At 37.0% G+C, this 20,534-nt stretch overlaps 1 protein-coding gene across 1 annotated transcript in view; it reads left to right on the top strand.

The window, feature by feature from the left end:
* LOC106862098 (uncharacterized) overlaps positions 1-20,534 on the top strand; it is a 31,353-nt gene that overhangs the window by 8,236 nt on the left and 2,583 nt on the right. Inside the window, exons 12-31 of the mRNA XM_014890903.2 lie at positions 1,519-1,587; positions 3,702-3,770; positions 4,203-4,271; positions 4,357-4,425; positions 5,620-5,688; positions 6,913-6,984; positions 7,552-7,620; positions 8,259-8,330; positions 9,170-9,238; positions 9,689-9,757; positions 11,498-11,566; positions 12,624-12,692; positions 13,144-13,212; positions 14,587-14,655; positions 15,369-15,437; positions 16,196-16,276; positions 17,294-17,329; positions 18,441-18,477; positions 18,599-19,156; positions 19,794-20,029. Coding sequence (XP_014746389.2) covers positions 1,519-1,587; positions 3,702-3,770; positions 4,203-4,271; positions 4,357-4,425; positions 5,620-5,688; positions 6,913-6,984; positions 7,552-7,620; positions 8,259-8,330; positions 9,170-9,238; positions 9,689-9,757; positions 11,498-11,566; positions 12,624-12,692; positions 13,144-13,212; positions 14,587-14,655; positions 15,369-15,437; positions 16,196-16,276; positions 17,294-17,329; positions 18,441-18,477; positions 18,599-19,156; positions 19,794-20,029 — 1,989 coding nt within the window. The remainder of the gene's footprint in view (positions 1-1,518; positions 1,588-3,701; positions 3,771-4,202; positions 4,272-4,356; positions 4,426-5,619; positions 5,689-6,912; positions 6,985-7,551; positions 7,621-8,258; positions 8,331-9,169; positions 9,239-9,688; positions 9,758-11,497; positions 11,567-12,623; positions 12,693-13,143; positions 13,213-14,586; positions 14,656-15,368; positions 15,438-16,195; positions 16,277-17,293; positions 17,330-18,440; positions 18,478-18,598; positions 19,157-19,793; positions 20,030-20,534) is intronic.

The following is a 20,534-nucleotide window of genomic DNA, read 5'->3' as shown; positions in this document are numbered from 1 at the left end:
TTAACTTTTCTAATTATCACCTCTCCAAAACAGGTATGCAAATATAAAATCTGATGCAAAAGCACACAAATATATAAATAACTCTGTTCCTTGATAGATTTAATTGTGTCAAATCCCTATGTGGTAACTTTGAAGTTGACTGCTTTTCAGTATCACTAGAACATTAACATCAGCATGGCTTTGAGGAGGAGAATTTCGGAATTTATAGTAGGTTTGGCTCTGAAGTATTTTCCTTCCCTTCCTCTTCCTGGCAGTCGTAAACTCGATCTCTTTATGGTAATTCAGAAAAGCAGCACGCCAATTTTATGGTCCTTTTTGTTTCTAAGTATTAGACAGCACCTTTTACTGAGCTATTTACAATACAACAGACTTAAATTCATTTCTCTTCACCTGGAGGAAAGGTTTCTAGTGAAACCACAAGCGAAATTTTTTTCTGTTTTTTCACAAGTACCTTTTCCCCATTGACAAGGCAAAATTTGGAATAAACATTTCATAAGAGGTGCTCCCATGAAAAAGAGAATGATGATTTAGTAGGTGAACTGACTGATTTCAAACCTGCTTGAAAATGCACAACTGGAGAGCTCTTGCTGAAGAGCCCAAAGAGAAGAGCATTACAAATAAGGCTGGTGATGACAGTCAGTCCAAGCGGGGCAGTGACACTTCCACAGTCTCTTCAATAAACACCATAGAGCAAACACCCCACTCTGTGGAGGAAGAGGTGCCGGCGATGTGAATCTTTGCTAGGCACAAAAGTACTGCTATAACAAGAGATTCTGATTTTTAAAAAATACTCTAAATATGTTTCTTTTATTTATTTTAAAATGCATTTGCTTCAAAAGAAGTTCTTTTTAATATAGAGCAAAAATAATATCTTTACCTCAGGAACAATTCTAGAGCTCTTTGTAAAAAGAGAAGGATATTTAGGCTATGCAGAGACAAATCTACCAGCATTCTGTGATGTATGTGTAACCTCAAGCAATAAATCAGAGAAAAAACCCTCAAAAAACAGATGCAAGAAAACACTGTGAAGCAGGCTCAGTATGCACAGGTGTTGGATATGCTTTTTTTTTCATTATTTGCCCGTTGTGCTTGTATTGGATCTGCTTTCAAAAAGAGAAGGTGTGCTATTATCCTCTCTGCCAATTACAGGCAAATCTCTCTACAGCTATGTCTTTTTCAGCATTACTCTGCTTGGGCTTTAATCTGGTTCTGTCTCTCATGATTATACAGATACATAATAAGGATTAGCAAGAATTTGTAAAACGGAAATTTAGGGAGTGAAGATTTCCAAAATGTAAGGAATAGAAATTTCATAACCTGAAGGGTACTGTTACTGCTATAGGCCAGAATGCTCATCTCTTATTCACTGGGAATGCTGTGTTACTGTATTATTTGTAACAGATTACAACTACACCAGCATTTGAAGACATGCTTATAACAGGCAGTGACATAGAACACACTGCTATTCATTTGAGTGATTAATACATACTCTAGGTCATTTTAAACTTATGTTAACAGGGGCCTCAAGGACCACAAGGTGTTCAAGGAGAAAGAGGTTCACCAGGAGAAGGGCTTCCAGGAGCAAAGGTACAGCAGTCAAAGGGTTCTAAGACCAGAGCAGCACCATTAAATGAGTGCATGCCAAAACAAGTCCACATAGAAAACACAGGAATCTGAGAAAGTACCTTGTCAATTAATATAAAATTTGCCATCAAACAATTAAATGTATTTTGATGGAATTCACTTGGTGCAAACATGACTTGTAGGCACAGCTAGCCTTTGGGGCCCGTAAAACCAATATTTAATTTACCTGATGCTTGATTTGTGGGATCTAAGCCTGGAATTAATTCCATGATTTAAAAATAGCCTCAAGCATTTGACTTAAAATAAAATACCATTAAAAGGTTCCTAGATGAAAAATGTAGCATTTTGGTTTTGGGTTTGTTTCTTACTCCTTATACAGAGAGATCTTTGCTGTCACTATAACGACAAGCTTCTAAGCTTCTTACATACCTCAGCCACTGGCTTACACATTTTGCAGAAGACTGAATTCAGTTTGTGGGAAAAGAAAGGTGCTAACAGTGGTAGTTGTACCTACATGGATGGACTTACTAGAAGATTCTTTTGCTGCCCACTGAAAACCAGTTTCCTAAGCTGAGTTGTCACTTCACCCTTTGGCTACAGTAGTGAAGTGACACAGCTTGTACATGAACTGAATGAGCAACTAAACAGTTTGCTCATTTTTATGGGAGCACCAATTGTGCTTGAGAAAACAATAAAAAATGGTTTCACAGACTCAGAGCCCAACTGCCCCTTTACTAAAAATCTTAGGGTTTCTGCTTAGCACAATGCTGTTGTCAGCCAGATTGAAATTTAATCAGTGCTAGCAACATAATATCTTCAAACATCCACTGTGTATTTTATGATGATGAATTATATAAATTATTTAACCTCATTGCTGATGAGGCTTGTATCTGCTTGGCAGATCTCATGAATGAAAACTAACAAAAATACAATTTGAAGAAAATGCATTTCAAAATCACTCGATTGCCACTGAAATACCAGTTCATGTGGGAAGAAACACTACAACTAATAACTAAAACATAGCAACAGGGCACAGTGGGAACAAGTACAGATGAATGCATAATCTAACCAAAACTATTAAGCAGTTGAGATGGATAGGCAGAATAAAATAATCAAAGTGAAAATCTGTCAGCATTATTGGAATTGTTCATTCTATAAAAAATGTACTACTTTTTACTGCCAAGTCTGACCTGGAGCCAAGCATGTATCAACAGAGTCCATATGTATGTCTAATCTAATATATGGCTGCCAAGCGTATCAGTTCTTTGATTTTAAACACATTTTAAATAAGTGATTTATTAATCTAAGGAAATTTTACAGTTCCTTTCTTCATGACTTTTTACTACAAGCTCATAGTTTAGTAAAAAGTATAATGAAGGCAGATATTCTAAAGCATCAGGAGTAAAGAATGTCATTTTAAACAGAAATCCTCATAATGTATTTCTGTCAATGTTAAAATGATGGAATTTTACTAAGGATAGAAAATATCTGTCTGGGGCGTAATTTTGTTATCTTGGGTGATTTTTGACAATTTATACAATCTAACATCAGCCATTATGTGTTTTATTAAGAGAAGTACAGGAAAGCACAGTATTTGTACCTTAGTAACCCAAGACCACTGTTTGTAAATTAACATTTACAAATAGATTTCTACAACACAGTCAACCTGGTCTTCATTCTGGAAAATGCTTAGTGAGAGCCAGATCCTTATAACCCCAATTCAATGAGATTGACCTGCACTTTAATGAGATTAACCCATGAGAAAAATAAGCAGAATTCATTTTTTAGTTAGTCTCAATACTCAGCCCTGCAGACATTTGAATCAGTTGTGGTTTTGCCATTGATTTGAGAGGAAGCAAAACAGAACCTTAAGTAATTGAGGTGGGCAGAAAGATAAAAAAGAAGCTTGTTCAGCTCTTTCTTCAGCAATTTCAAATTGCAGGGCAAACTCTTTTGAAAAGATAATCTCTTCAGTATCCTGGAACATCGACCCAGGAGCAGTTTTCTGGTTCTTTTCATTTGGTTTTCATGATGACAGAGCAAACACTGTCTTTAGTTACTTCAGAGAGAACAGCTGTGTGTCACCACAATTAACAACTTATTATCTTTTCATGTAGGGAGACCGTGGCTTTGATGGACCAAGGGGCCCTCGTGGACTTCCAGGCATCAGCATAAAAGGTGAAAAGGTGAGCAATAAATATACTAGGGGATGAAAGGAGTGCAAATAAATCTAATACAGGGAATACAGTGTTGATACTCACTACAAAAGGTACAATGAGGCAAGGAACCCATAAAATACACTGGATAATGTAGTATTTAGTTGAGATTTATGCCCAATAAATTCTCCCAACCAATTTTAACATCTCATATTAAAATAGGAGATGTTAGAAAAAGCATCTGATTCTGTGTGAAAGTTAAGGTTTAAAAAGAGAGAAAGAGACTATAAGTTGTTTGCAACTGAACCAGTGGAGAATAAATGCATGTATGAAAGATAAAAGGTCAGATCCCCAGCTTTACTGACTTCAAAGAGAAGTGAAGTCAACATGTACTGACTAGCACGGGAGTTGTCCCGGATTGTTTCTGTATCTTTACACAACTAAGCAACTCTACTTTGCCAGGGTGAATGTGGTCCTCCGGGTTTACCAGGATCAATTGGATTACCTGGAATTGGAATTCAAGGAGAAAAGGTACAATCTTGCCCTCACCCCATATTTCAGTGTATAGTAACAGAGAATATTTTATTTTAAATAATTATTTAACTACTCTTCTCAGGGAGTGGAAGGCCCAAAAGGACCACCTGGCTCTAGAGGGCTACCAGGACAGGGGATACCTGGACCAAAGGTCAGGGAATTTTCTGAAGTAAAAGCTACTATGCTGTTTTTACTGTTATGTTTCATGATTAAGAAATGGTCTGTCTCTATACTTATCCAAATTAAACTGGATTGCTGAACACCAATGTAAGTATTGACATAGATGCAGGAAAATATTTTCTATATTAATATTATAAACCATATAGCAGATCCTACTCCACTGAAAAGCCTTGGTAAACTAATGGCATGGCTATTTATTTAGGTTCTTGATTGACTCACACAGAAGCTTTAAATGAGCTGCACTTTGCCTGATACACTTCCACTGAGAGGGTTGTCTGCCTTGAGCTTGTGCTTTCTTCATACCACGTGGAGGAGCAGTAAACCTGCTAGAAAAAGTAGTTGCACTTTAAAGAGAGGACCATCCCAATTTCCAATATTATCTTTTCTTCTCACTGTACTGTTTCCAGTCCAGAAAAATATATATATATAGATGCATTAGAGATGACTGCCTTCCTTGCAACTTCTGCTACTTAGTGTTTCACTACCTTTTGCTACCTATTGTTGAATTTATGTATCCACTGTATCTAGACGTTAAAAATCGTCCAAGGTGTAAGGAAGACTACTTTCTCTGAAGAAAAACTGTCAGAATAATTTGGCCTTAACTGATTTGCAAAATACAGAACTGTTAATGAAAGACATCACCCTAGAGGTGTTTGGAATGGAGATTTAAAGTAATTTCCTGAAAGATGTGACAAAGTTCTGAATGACTGAAGGCTATTAAAGCACAGTATAAAGGAACTAGAGGTGTAAGTCAAGTGTCAATGAGGTGTAGATCAAGTGTCCATGACAAGTAAAGAGTTTTGCAGTACCAAGTATCTCTTCTTACATTTTAAGTGATTGTGCAGGGAAATGTTTGCCACTGCAAAAAAGTTTAAAAAAGGAATTAATTGTCTGTGGATGTCACGTATGCTCCTGAAATATCAGCTCTTTGGCAGGAAATATTCCTGGCAACATACAAGTATAGATTTACAACATTAATAATTTCCACCAAAGGGTCTTAGGTGACAGCTCAAAACAGGTGGCAAATTCCCAATCTTTGTGACCAATTGATTAATACATCTTAATATAGACAATATAACACTAATCTTTCTTAAAATTTAAGTAATGAAGCATATGCTTTTATATTTTTCATAATAATGCTGTTAAAAACTAATATCTGCTTAAGGGTGAACAAGGCTTGCCAGGAGAGACTGGAGTGCCAGGAGAAAGAGGTATTGGAGAACCTGGTTCTAAGGTACATTGTTAATAGAAGAATTACTTAATCTATTTATTAATTTAGATTATAAATTTATATTTCCTGAGTATCCTTTCTGAAGCCACATAAAAACAGATTTAGAAATAAAATTTAGGTTCTTAGTATTTTGAATTTTTAACAGAGACTTTCAATAACCTCCAGTTATGGCAGCATTTTAAATACTCCTGTACTGTAAAAATGTAGTAAGACTTATGGTGACTGGAAATTTTCACCTGCCTGGCTCATGCTCAAGTCATTGCACACAGCTCACCTACAGCTCTGTCCAGAAAACCACCCAGAATTTTAAACAGCTGCCAGAACTCACAGTCCCAAGTGTAAGATCTGCTGTAGCCAGAGAGGTGAAAAATGCCCTGAACAGTGGTTACTGTGCTGCTCCTTCCCTTCTCACACAGAACATGATGGAAACAGCACAGTTATATCTTCACACCTTCATACAAGAAACGAGCTGTGCTGGTGGACAGAAAGAACACTCAGTTGCTAAGAGGAGAGGAAGCTGTAAGCAGATTATCTTAGTGCTGAAGTGCCTAAGATAGTACCCAGTCCCTATGTCATTAGCAGCCAGATTAACATACAATATGGGAATAGATGAAAAAGTACTTTTGTGACAGTGGAAAGGCACAGGGCTGTCCTGGCTTTGCTGTTGTTTGTTAGGGAGTTGTGACAGGGACTGGACAAGAAAAGATATTATTCCATTTCTGTCTTTAATTTCACCAAATACAGTAATTCTGATTGAACTCATTTGACCCCAAGTTATCCCATTTCGTCTAAAACCAGGTCAGGCCTTTGAATCTTACATAAATAGGGCCATGATAATTCCACTGACATCAATTGATTTGCATTGATATTCATCAGCAAGATGTCAATCATTGTGTCACAGTCAGTTCTATCTGATACTTAATTCAAATGGTGCCACTTAATGCAATGATAATGAAAAATTATTTTTTAATAAGTTGAATCATTAAGAGCTAATAATTTTAATTGCATAGATAAAATGCACAGTTCAAAACAATCAGACAGTAGGATAGTGCCGAGTAATGAGAACTGTCTTAATAAAAAAAGACAAGACTTCAGTTCATATGCATAAATCTTTTCTACAAATATATTTAAAGTTTAGGAAAAAATATTAAATAGATTTCCTTAATTCAGAGAAGGAATAGTACCAGGTCTGAATTTAATAGAATAACTTAATTTTACTGATGTCAGGGTGATCCAGGGCCTTCAGGACTGGCAGGTCTGCCTGGTCTTCCAGGAGAAGATGGAGCCCCTGGACAAAAGGTTGGTTCATATCTCTCTCCAAACTATCTGCTTCACCCCAAGCATTGCTACTGTTCTCCCTGTGCTGACACACAACCTAAAAAAGAGAGTGCTCATGAACAAGGGGAAAAGTACCACATTTTTTTCAGCAAAAAAAATCTCTTTCAAATATACTTTTTTAGGAATTGATTAAATGCCCTGCAACTCAGAAGGGAAACCACTAAAATGGCTATGGGCAGGCTTTCATGGCCATCTGCCCGTGTTTTTTCTTCGATTTAGAAACGTCACATAAACTCATATATATATATATATATATATATATATATACGTCATATATACTGAGTATATACTCAGTGTTTGGCTGTCACTAAGGGAATGTGCTACTTCACACATTCCACACGAAGTTGTACAGTGCTTGCTTCTGAGTATGGGAAAAAAACCCTGGACACACCTGATATCAGTGGGAGTTTTGTCATTGATTCTAAAAGGTCTATGGTTTTAATGAACTTATTCAAGGGAATACAAAGTTTGTCCTTCGCCATTGTCCACGCAGTGCTCTGAAACTCTCCTTTAATTTTTCTATTCAAGGGTGAACCAGGGTTGCCTGGTCTTAGAGGGCCTGAAGGTTCTCCAGGGATTGGAATACAGGGGGAAAAGGTGAGGATTTCTTACTAAAGGTGTCACTGAAAATGGTAATGTTCCAGGAATACGTCTGTCAAAGACTTCTTTTTGTCTAATATAAGTAACAAAACAAAATTATTCTAGACTCAGGTTGTTTCATTATTTTGTAATTATTACAGCCTAGTAATCTGCTTGAACAGCAGTTTTCCCTTTAGAACTTTACACTGTTCTTACTTTTTCTGGTCAATCAGACCAGATTGTGATCAATAGATTGGTTCTATTTGCCTTCAAATTAAAAAAAAAGTACTAGCAAGTGAATTATAGTTTCCTGTTTTGATTATTTTCCTTACTATCTTTTTAAATGTAATTATTTAACTTATTTTTCAGCTGCAATTATTCAACCTTTAAGATTCCCTTTGGATTTCTTTTTCTCACAGTATCATGTGGTAAACTGGTTTATTTAATTTCTGATGAAATCTATGTTGTTTTAATTGTACAAATCTAAAACTGGACAGTTACTGACTTGCCAATGAAGGCAATAGGAACAGCTCATGTGCACCACCTACAAATAGAAGTTTGCTGTCTTTCACTGACATTTACAATTTATTTCAGTTAACGGTTAATGTATTCTTAAATTATTTGGCATGTGTGATATGTCTTTTCCATTTTTGTAGGGAGATCAAGGACAGAGAGGAATACGTGGATTAACAGGACCAACAGGAGTGCCTGGACCTGTTGGAGCTAAAGTGAGTTTATAACTACATTATATGTGTAAAATAGTCCCCCAAAGCTGTACATTGTTCCAGATCTCAGAAACAACTGTTCCGGAATGAACTTGCTTCACAAAAAAATAATTCATTTCAAAAAAGTTCAGCAAAGGTTTCTCTTGGCAAGAATCACCATGATGCCTATGAACATCTAGCAGTGTTTTTAAAAAATCTTTGCATTTACCACATTGCTTCCCTGTTGGTTTGGAAAAAGTAAAGGTACTTTTATACTGAAATATTTGAGAAGATAGTGTGGTGTATAGCATATAAATATAGGACTTCATTTTCCCTAACACTGACTGATGACTGATACTCTTTTATGGATTTGGAATTTCTGTTAATATACTCAGTACTTACTGAAAGTGAGAGAAGAGCTACTCTAGGTTTCTCCTCCAGTTTCTTATTCTTTTGCTGTTGATACACACAAGAGTATTTCCACAAAAAACGAAAAGGAGGTTAAAAAGTACACCAAAGGAGACATTTTTAAAAATCTACTCTAACAGAAATGTGTATATGCTTTCAGTATACCTACACAGCTGGGCAGAGTGTCTTGAGCACGATATGTGGTGCACCAACTCTTAAATAAAGAAAAGGAAGGGACTTCTAAAAACATGTTTGTTCAGTGACTGAATGTCATTTTCATGGAGAATACAGAATGTGGTTGTTATCAGTTCTCCACTTAGATTGATCTCTGCATAGAATAGCTTATTAGAAATTCTAATAGAATTTTCATGGAATTAAATGTAAATTGTTGCATGCAATGGTCATGCTCACTTTCAGACAAATCCATTGTTTTTTCTTTCCTACCTTCACTGCAGGGGGAGCCTGGTGCACCAGGACGTCTTGGAATGCCAGGCCCTCCTGGAAGATCTGTGCCTGGACCAAAGGTACCATCCACATTCCATCTCCTAGTGCTTAGAAAACCTGGGTGAAAACTGAAGTAGGCTATGTTAATATTTGTGTAAACAATTCCAGCCTTATGAGGTCAACTAAAACGTCTTCTTTCCTATAAGCAGAGTTGTGGATTGTATCCAGTCTAGTTACCACTGTGCCCTGGTATTAATTGTATGGCAGCTTGAAGTGTGGCCTACCTTTGTTCATTTCTTTATTTTGAATAACCTTGGATATCAAAACTCTTCTACAGAATACTGTTTATTCTTTGTATTTTTTTCTGTTTATTCTTTCATTTTTATTATGCTTTTGGTGTTTAATGTTTGCAATAGCAATACATAAAATTAGCTGTTATGTTTATTATATATGAATTTGTATAAAGGAAACCCACACCCTGTGGGGTTTAATAAGATATGTAAGCAGAGGATTTATTTTCTTCATTGCAGGGTGACATTGGGCTACCTGGTCTTGCTGGGCCAATTGGAGAACCAGGTTTTGGGCTTCCTGGGGCAAAGGTAGCTGCTGAATTATTAAACTAATTTCTGATACAACTATAAAATAAGGCAGGAGAATTTCAATGAAGCAACAACAAATCTCTTCGGATGGCCACAGAAATGTTCCACACTTCTTAATGTGTGTGTCCTACAGCTCTGGCAGAGTACAAGGATTTGCAGAGCTGGAAAACCATGGATGGTCAATCCCGCAGAGTCTGTGAATTGTCAGCTTTCAGATGGCAGAGAACAAGGAGAAGAATGATTGTTTCTAACTGATAAGGAGTGAATTCAGAGAGAACACCCTATTAACCATGCTTACAACAGCCTAGGTGTTAATTAGCAAGCAGTTAATTTTTCTCAGCCAGGCTCCTATGCTTCATTCATACCTTTGACACAGGGTTACAGTGAAGAACATGATTATGTAGCTAATCTCTGATGGTTTTTGTCTACTGCTTTTCTCGTACTGCCTCAGTGGTACCTAGATTTCAACTTTCATAAGCCACTCTTCATTCCCGGAAAGATTTTGTCTGAAGACCAAGAAACTCAGGACATATAAACCTGTGTTTCTCCAAATATACTGGACCCTGTCTGCTCCTCTCTCACTTCTTTTTTTTAGTGAGTTTGACAGTACTATTGAATACATCCCTAATCCCTTGTTCTTCGAGTGAACTGAACAGAGTAACAGCAGCATGAGAAATATGTGACAATCTCTATCCCTTTTTCATCAGTCAGTGGTTTTCAAGATTTTTACATTTATTTTCATCAGGAAGAGATTATGCTGATGGAATCACATAATTTTCTGGTGTAGTCCAGTTAATTTAGAGAAATTCATGTTGTCCCATTTATGTGGATCTAACAGGAATTAATCAACTGAAAGCATATCCTTTGCTCAGAGTTGCAAGTCTCTCTCCCTCAACCTTGAGCCACCCAAAGCTCTTTCAATTGGGCAATACTGTATGTTTCTGGGACTACATTCTTCACTTTTTGCTGTCTTTGTCAGCATTCGTAGTTCTGCTTTTGCTTAATTCTTAGACACACAACCATACAGTGTAAAGCCATACAGAGTAAAGCTTTTTACAATCTAATTTTTAAAATTATTTTTTGCAAGGGTCTTCTCTTGCCACTGTTTTAAATGCCCATATTTTGAGTAGCTACAGGAACAAATGAAATCTTGATCATCCATTCTATTTCAACTGAGCAACTCACTGCACCCCCCCAGTGTGGCTAGGAGGGTTAAGGGCCTCTGAGGTTTTTTTGGTAAATCTGTTCCTGAGATACTCCAGCTGTCTGGAGTATCCATGAAAGATACTGGAGGATCCATGAAAGGAGTTTAGCTGTATGTTTCCCATAGGAAGATCCTGTTAAAAGATTTAATGAGGTTCCACAGCATTATAGGAAAATAGAATTCTAGAATAAATTATGACAAATATATGGGGAATACAACTAATGTAATTTCTTCTTATATGTAGGACACAAATGACAACCGACAGAGCTCTTGAAAAATACTAAAATTAGTGACTTAGGAGTGTAAGGTCCTGTAAATCATGAGCTCTATTAAATGTCGCTGGTTTAGTCCAGGATTAAATATAATTCACATTAATTACCTAAAGTAATAATTTACACAGTAAAATACATTCACCAATAAACAGACAGATAAAATCAAATTACAGTGTATTTGCCAAGTAAATTTCACTTTCATGGGTAATTTCCTACTAGCAATTGTCCTGGCATTCACTCAGCTGTTTTTCCTGCCTTCATCAGGGTGACCAAGGCCTTCCAGGACCCCCTGGACCCTTTGGGCAAAAAGGAGATGGTTATCCCGGCCCACCCGTAAGTTGATAGATTTTTCTTTTATGTGAACTAGGAAGAAATAAGTGCTATGCCTAAGGGATTATCCTCCATGTCTGACATGCTAGGAAAGATCTGCTGGTCTAAAAGCCTAAAAAGCCTAAAACTCCTCAACGGTGGAAATGCACTTCAGCACAGAAGAAAATGAAATCTCCCTCTGAAATAGCACCAAGATCATCCCTGTCCTCCACTTCCCTTGATTTCACACTGTAACATATTCCAAGTAGTTTCTTTTCTTCCAAAGTATCACTGATATTTCAATCAGTTCCCTCAAAATCTTCATTTAGGGTCCTGTCTCCTGCACAACCCTACAAATTTTATTCCCAAACAGGAAAATATAATCTGGCTAAGCAGCTGGGTCCATATACATCCCAGAACCACTACAAAAACAACTAGTGTGCAAAGAGTCAGAACTACTCTTTCCAGAGGCCTTTATTGGTAGATATAACCAATCCCTGCAAAAAGGATGCAAAGAGAAAGGGCTCTTCCCTCTCCCTTCCTTGCACATGTGTGCAAGGCTGCCCTCACATATCCAGTCAGCTCATGAGCGTGCTCCACCAGCCCTGGCAGTTACCTGTCTGTGCAGCGAGGATGTCTCACAGAGATTGCTGGCTACAGTCAGGGATTTGGATCACACATTCTTGCATTTGCCTGTGCTAAAGACAACAGCAAAACTGCTTGCATTTGCCACACTGAGGAACAAAAATTTAAAAATATCAACATGGAAACTGGAAATTGATTTATAATACTTTCTGATATTTTTGTACAACCTGATTAAAAGTTGCTTTTGCAACTGCCTCTCCAGATTAGACTCCTCTACCTTCAAACACATTCAAGCCCCTGCATGACATGCAACACACATGCAAATGCTACTGATAGTACTTCTGGCATATCAGGGTAAAGTTTAACCAGTTGTAGATCACAGTAGTCCCATTAAGAGACAATATAGTCAAGATACGACCATATAAATTTCAACAAATGTATCTAATCAATATAGCTGTAAATTAAATTTATATTTTGTCTGTGCACACAATTTCAGGGCTTGCCAGGCCTCCCTGGGATTCCCGGTGAACAAGGTCCAGATGGAGTTGGACTACCAGGACCTAAGGTACAGACTTTAACTTCTAGAAAAGCAAATGCTTGTGTATAGTCTACTTCATAGAGATACAAGTCCTACCTATAGGTCATAGTCAGAATACCTATTTAATCCACCTTTAACTTTCTTCCACATATATAAAAGGTAGATCTTTTTTGGTTTAAGTTTGTTGGGGCTTTTTGGTTTGGGCAATCTGGAGATCATTTTAAAATATGGGAATTGTAATTCCTGTGTATCTGTGCATAATTGACTTGAATATGTTTAGATCACCAGCCACTGTTTATCCCCAATAACTTTCTTGCCCTGCCAGCAATATCCTTGGGCTAGTATTGTTTGGACTTGCACAGTGCAGTTCAATAGTTCTCTTTTCTTTGTCCCATTTGGGTATAACAGATGCTTGGAATTCCAGAGATAAATTAAACTTTGGTATTCACTACTTATTTCTTAAAGTATTGGATTTCAGGGTGATCCTGGTAGTAGAGGACCAGTTGGCCTCCCCGGTCCCCCAGGAAAAGGCCTGCCAGGACCAAAAGTAAGATATTTAAACAATTATGTCTCTCTTTGTCTAATTTCTAAAACGGGGGGGAAAAGTTTACTATAAAAATGTGTGATTATGCATAGACATATACATGTTTTCTGTCTTCACTGGAAACAACTAATCCAACAAATAATCTTTATTTTGTAGAAAATCAAAAATATTTCTAGTGACTACCCAAAAACCATAGCCTCCTCGTGGTTGCATATGATAAATGATAAGGTGATATCCTTGCAGTGAAGATCAGTGACAAAACATTTAGCTCCTGCAGACATTAGCTGCAAATGAGTGGCAAAAATTTCTTCAGACCTAGCATTGGTCAGAACTAAGAGCTGGGCAAGCACTTAATATGTCTCACCTGTACTATTGTTACAGCTATAGGCACTACTGTTGAGTTCTTCTGGGATTAATTCTTCTTTTTTACTGTAGAAATAAAATAATCATCACATAACAAGTATGAAGACCGATCCCTGCAAAAAGGATTATTTTTGTAATTGTTTTGTAATCATGACAAAGGCCTGAAAATAACTGTAAATATAAAAAGTAATTTTCACTGTGAAACCTCCCAAATTGGAAACTCTTATCCTCCTACAGCTGTTTTAGAAGTCTATTGAATACAAAAGAACTGGTTTGAATGTAAATATAAAGGAATTCCACAATGTCAAATGCAAAGATTATGCGACGTAATAATTAATGACCTGCACACTGTGGTTTATTGGTCCCTGAGATTCAGTTCCCATTGGCTGGAAGGTGGGGTCCAGAGAAAAGCAGTGGTGAAGCACCTCCTCAGGCACTACTAGTCCCAAGGAACAGCATGTGCATGGGACCCTTACAAATGAAGAAATGGAGAATTTCATGCAGGGACACTAGAATAGCAGTGTAGACGTAAAATTAATATGTACTATGTGTGTTCTGATTGCTTCCTGTGGGTAATGTGGAATGGGAGCATTTTTTCAAGAGTTCTATTGAAAATTAACTTATAAATTAGCAACAAGTTTTTATTTGCAATGCCACTTTAGTATGTATATGTATAGGCTTTGATGTGTAATGATGGTAAAAGATAAAAAATCAATAATAATCTTCTCTTAAATTTTAATTCAGTCCCCAGTGTCCCACCAATACAATCCATCCTGCAATGCAGCATATATCTCTATCAGCAAGGTGATTCATGTTCACCAAGTATTAAGTGAAGTGACTCCCTTGAAGTATAAACTGGATTATTAAAGTCTGATAAAGGCCAAAAAGAGTCTGTCTCAGCTAGAGCCATCTTATTCTCCCCATTTACAAAAAACATGTTTGGTAGAGGAAGGACAAGAAATTACACAGTGGTATAACCATTTATTGTGTATTTTTATTATGAACATTCTCTAGGGAGCCATAGGACGCCCAGGGCCACCTGGCTCTCTGGGACCTCCTGGTGAAGGTATTCAAGGAACAAAGGTAAAAAGATGCAGTGTCTTCAATATTTAAGCTGTGTTGAGTGGTCAGTCTGACCATCACAGTGTTAAGGAGATTTCACATTGCTTCTTATATGAAGAGAGCCTCAGGCTAGAAAATGAGAAGGGTAATGTAAGCACCTGCAAAGTATGTTCTGTCTACTGCTGCAAACTAGTCCAAGCATGTGTATGTTAAGGAAGGAAAAATAAACTTTTATCAGTTAAAAGATACCTTTACAAAATTAAAAATACAAATCCCTCAACTCTCATGCCTACAGAAACAGTCTGAATTACTTCTGTGTACTACCATTCTATGTAGTAGAGAAAAGGCCGAAAAGGCCTCCATCCTGAATCTGTGTGTACTATTAATTTTTCCTTGTAATATGCACTTTTACCCAAGACATCAGTCAGATGAGACAGACTCAAAAGATAGAAATAAGAAAGGCAGGTAAGAAGGAAAAAAAATGGGATGGAAAGAGGGAAAAAATTAAAATTACAATCAAATTAAAATTAAATAATGATCATGTGGATTTTCAATATTGTGTATCTTTATACTGAAGAAGTATTTAAGAAATATGTTAGCCACTAAGTTATTTCAAGTGCCTCAAGATCCTTGTTAAAATGCAGTTTGAAAAACTTGAACAAGCTTGAACATTTTAAATTGCTGTGTGATGAATGATTACAAAGGGTTAATATCACTACCTGGATTATCATTAGGGGGAACAAGGTATTCAAGGAATGCCAGGACCACGTGGCCCCCCTGGAGATGGGCTTCTGGGAGAGAAGGTATGATATCTAAATCAGAGATAATAGTGAAATAATGCCCTAAATGGAAGCCAACACACTCAAAATGTCTTTTTACAGTCAGTTCTCATTGAAGGCATGTGAATTCCGTGTAAAGGGAGCCCACACACTAGATTATATTATTATTAGAAATTATGTTATTATTTTATTATTAAATATTAGATTTAATATCACTCACCTACCTGCTGTGCAAAATTTTGGGACTACATCAGTGTTAAGAAAAAGAGAATGGTGGGTTGGAATCAATTTTTAGGTGTGATCACAATGGCTCAGAAAGGCTGTACAAAGTCCCATAGTCTACTAAAAATCAAGCCAAGAAGCACTAATACATGTTTGCTAGGCCAAACACGTTTTCTAGGCCAGAAGGTTTCTCAGAGTGATATTCCTATTATTCATTTCAATGACACCCTTGGATTTCTTGTTACCTTATTTTTCTAAGGCACTGAGAATAATTTCCATCATGCAATATCCCATGAAACCCCTCAGTCTGCATGTAGTTGTTTGAGATGCTTCATTGTTCAAACCACTTCAGGTATATTTTCCCATAAAAATGCTTAGCCAATACTACAAGTTATTAGGAAAATTCACAAAGTACCAATTTATTTAAATTATCTCTAACAAAGATTTCTAACTCACGTCACAAGCTTAATGTGTATTCAACAAAGGCTACTAGAGAGAAATTTGAAAAGCATAACAAAAACTGACTTACACTTTTTGTGCTTACCACCATGGTTTTAAAGGGAGATCGAGGAGCTACAGGTGACAAGGGGAAAAAAGGAGAAAAAGGTGATGTGGGTGACCCTGGTTTATCTGGAGAACCTGTGAGTAACTCAGATTTATCACAGATGTTTTCTTAAACTACTGAAAAACAAAGCTGGATTGTGTGTTCTTCTTTCTATTTAATTACTTATAATCTGAAACACTTAAGAAACTGCAACTATTAAAAACTTTAAAAGCACAAAGAAGACATTCACTTGATTAATACCCCACTTCCCACATGGATGTGGTTTCTTCCTTAAGGCAGTCATCATGGTTTAACCCCAACCAGCAACAAAATACTACACAGACACTCGATCTTCTACCCCCCAGTGCTGGTGTGATGGGGAGGAAAATGAGAAAAAAAATTTAAAACCCCTAAACAAGCAGATGACTCATGGGTGGATATAAATCAGTCTAATAATTGAACCAAGGATAATCATAGTCATAATGATAAAAAAGCCAGGTGATGCCCAATAAGATTGCTGACCACCTGCTGATGGATGCCCAGCCCAGCCCAGCCCCGAGCAGTGATCAGCCCCTCCCCAGTCTCCCCAGCTCCCCCAGTTTCTGTTCCCAATGTGCCCTCCCAGGCTGTGGAATATCCCTTTGGCCTGTCCGGGTCAGCTGTCCTGGCCCTGCTCCCCCAGCTCCTTGTGCAGCTTCTCACTGACAGAGCATGGGAAACTGAAAAGTCCTTGACTATGGGTAAGCACCACTTAGCAACAACCAAAACAACAGTGTGTTGTCAGCATGATTCCCATAGTAAATCCAAAACACAGCACTGAACCAGCTACTAAGAAAATGGACTGTATCCCAGCCAAAACCTGGACAGCAGTGAAAGACAACTGACAATCAGTGATCCAGTGGGAGACTTGAGGTCATCCAACTCCCATAAACCACCCTAGGAGGTTGCAGGTACTACATGCACAAAGCAGTGCACATGCATCAGAAACACACTTTTTCTAGTTTAAATTCCTATTGGCCAAATATTATTCTAATAATAGTATTGATGAACTCATATTCCGAATTACAATGTTACTATCTAACTGCAAAAGCTAAATTATCAATCACTGTTACAGGGCAAAACTGGACCAAAGGGAGACCAAGGCCTAACAGTAAGAAAATTACATTATTTGAATCCCATTGTAGCAAAATATAAACAACACTATCAGATGAAACATAGCCTTTTAATTATTTTGGGAAGAGCTTTCTGATTAGAAGCTATCTCAGTAATAATATAGAAAGAAACCAACTCAAAGATTTTGATTTTTTCTCATCTACTTTTTGCTGAAATGGAATTAAAAGTTCCTGGTGACTTTAGGCATTTTTCTGCTGTATGTTCTTTTATAGCTAGTGTTAGATCACCCAGATGTGTATTTGCTGCAGGAAGGTTTTTTTAAAAGTATTTAAGAGTCTAAAGAGCAAAGATCTTCAAACTTGTCATGGTCTATCATGCAATGAACTTATTTATATTTCTGCTAAGCCTGTACCACACTTGAGTCAAATTCAGTAAAGTATGTCAGTGAGTATATAAATACTACTAAGGTTTATGATGGAAGCTGAGCAGCAGTAGCAAAAAGTTGTATTTGATAAGGCTAACTCAATGCCAGATGAGTCCTGTCATGCACTTCCAAAAACATAACAAATGGTTGCTCTAATACTGAGAAGCACTTTGTTTTCATGTCACAGAAGCTACCATTTTTCCAAACAGCTCTGAAGGCAGCAGTTTTGGGGTTTTCTGCTGATGAAGGCTGGGTAAGAGTGGGCCAGGTACATCAGGGCTGACATCTCCCAATCCCATTCTGTATTGGTGCTCTGGCATGTCAGCTCACTACAAGCAATCCTATGCTTCCTAAGATTGGGTCTATTCCTCTGCTCCCAGTACATTTAAAAGGGATATCATATTATTCAGATGCTAAAATATTTATGCCTTTCAGTTTTAGTGAGAACCAATTAATCACAATACATTTTTTGAAATAACAGGAGTTAATTGTTTTAGATAAAGATGTTAACTTGTTGTCAGGTTATTGATGTGTGCATATGAAATAGTTCATTGTAAAAGGTGGAACTCATTCCCAAGAACAAGGTTGGAAGTTAAACAGTAAGATTTTTCTAAGTCACTGTAGGACACAAATAATTATAAATAAAATCTTTGTAAGTGTCAATATGATACCTCACTTGAAAGAGGCAAGTTGTAAAATATTTTAAATTTTTTTTCAAATCCAGAAAGAAGATATAATTAAATTAATTAAAGAGATATGTGGTAAGTAAATCTTTATGTTCAGATTCTATATTTCCTTCATTACATTTGCATTCTTCTCTTTTCCAAAAGCATGCCAAATCAAGTCATTGTGATCTATATTTCTTTTCTTTTTCCTTTGTAGGTTGCAGTATTAAATGTAAGGAAATTCCTATGGAGCTTGTGTTTGTGATTGACAGCTCTGAGAGTGTGGGACCAGAAAATTTTGAGATTATCAAAGACTTTGTAACTGCTTTAGTAGACAGGGTAACTGTAGGCAGAAATGCTACCAGAGTTGGCCTTGTGTTGTACAGTTTAGAAGTTCGGCTAGAATTTGGTCTCAACAACTATCCAAGCCGACAGGATGTCAAGCGAGCAATTAGAAGAATGCAATACATGGGAGAAGGCACTTACACAGGAAGTGCCATCCGCAAAGCAACTCAGGAAGGATTTTCTGGTGCTCGAGCAGGGGTGCGGAAAGTAGCTGTTGTGCTAACAGATGGCCAAACAGACAAGAGAGAAGCTGTACAACTTGAGCTTGTTGTTCGAGAGGCTCATGCAGCAAACATCGAAATGTATGCAATAGGAATCGTAAATACCTCAGATCCAACACAGGCTGAGTTTGTGCGTGAGCTAAATCTGATTGCTTCAGACCCAGACAGAGAACACATGTATGTCATTGATGACTTTAACACCCTCTCAGGTGTGTTCATTGAAGTTTTGTTCTGCCTCGTATCTGGTGCTTCTCACAAGAGGGCAGGGTGGAAAGGAAGCATTACGTTTGTGGATATGTTTTCATGCTGCAAAGTAATAGGAATCTAGAGACACAGATCCCCTTTGTTTATGGTGCTACATTATGGGGCAACATGGGAATGGGGAAATGTTTTGTCTAGGAAAACAGCTGCTTAAACAAGTCTTGTAAGATGAGTAAGTACTCATGCACTGAAAATCTGCTGACTGCAAATCAGAATGAAACCCATTGTCATAAATGCTACTTGTTCACTTCCCTGGGGAAATAACCTGTTTTCACTTGGTTATTCATATCAGCAAGATAAGCAGTTTTTCCCATTACCAACTAGTAGTTGTTACTAAGCTTAGATGAACACCCTTATGTGAGGTCATTGTATATTCCACCATGTAGAGGATTTACATGCTGGCAAATTTGTGACCAAAAAATCCATACTTCAAAGAGTCTGGAATAATTTTCTTAGATGAGCGTAAAAGATCTGAAGGAGTTCTGGATTACATGTGTATTACTGACATATATAAGTAATCCAAATTTTAAAAATACATTGAATTTCTCAGTATGATAAGTTTTCTACTTTTTTTTTTTTAAACAGCTCTGGAGTCCAAATTAGTCAATCAATTTTGTGAAGATGAACATGGCACCTTAATATACAACCGTAATGAAAATGATGCAAGTGGGCGATCCTTCCATTCAGTATCTCCAAGTTCTTTACATTACATACTTCAGAAGAACAATGTTCATAGACAATCACTTTCAGCACAGACACTTGGAGTATCTACAGTAGAAAGTCCTCTGAGTCTTGGCCATCTTCCTCAACCATTAGCTCCGGTATGAAAATTCAGCAGGCTTTAACAAGCAGAAGTTTAAAGTATATATCTTTCTGTGCCACCTAATGTAATTTGTACCATTTCCCTTAATTTTCTACAGGACAGGTATTTTAACTTGGTATGCTCAGAGCTGATTGTTCTGAGTAAGAGCTCTGGTGTTGTATGCAGGCAATTAACTAATAGCTATAGTTTATTCCTGATACTGTTACAAGGATTCCTTTGTTTATTACAGCAGCATTTGTGCCACAGTGTGAATCATAACAATATTAAAAAGCAATTATACTGTTATAATTATGTCTAAGAACAGTAATTGAACTCAATTGTAGATTATAATTATAAATCTATAAATAAACTTCTGTAAAGCTCAACTAAAAATAAAAAAATTACCCCACATATAGATATGATAACTTTCCTGGTAAACCAACCAGGAGAAGTTAAAATTAACACTGAAATCAGGGTAAATGGAAAGGAAAAACATTAGAAAATCTCTAAGTCATGGAGGGCTT

The sequence above is a fragment of the Sturnus vulgaris genome, chromosome 7 (assembly GCF_052056855.1).
Source record: "Sturnus vulgaris isolate bStuVul1 chromosome 7, bStuVul1.hap1, whole genome shotgun sequence".
In the NCBI taxonomy this organism is placed as follows: domain Eukaryota; kingdom Metazoa; phylum Chordata; class Aves; order Passeriformes; family Sturnidae; genus Sturnus; species Sturnus vulgaris.
The sequence above is the reverse complement of the archived record's forward strand: the minus strand, read 5'-3'. Positions and strand labels throughout refer to the sequence as shown.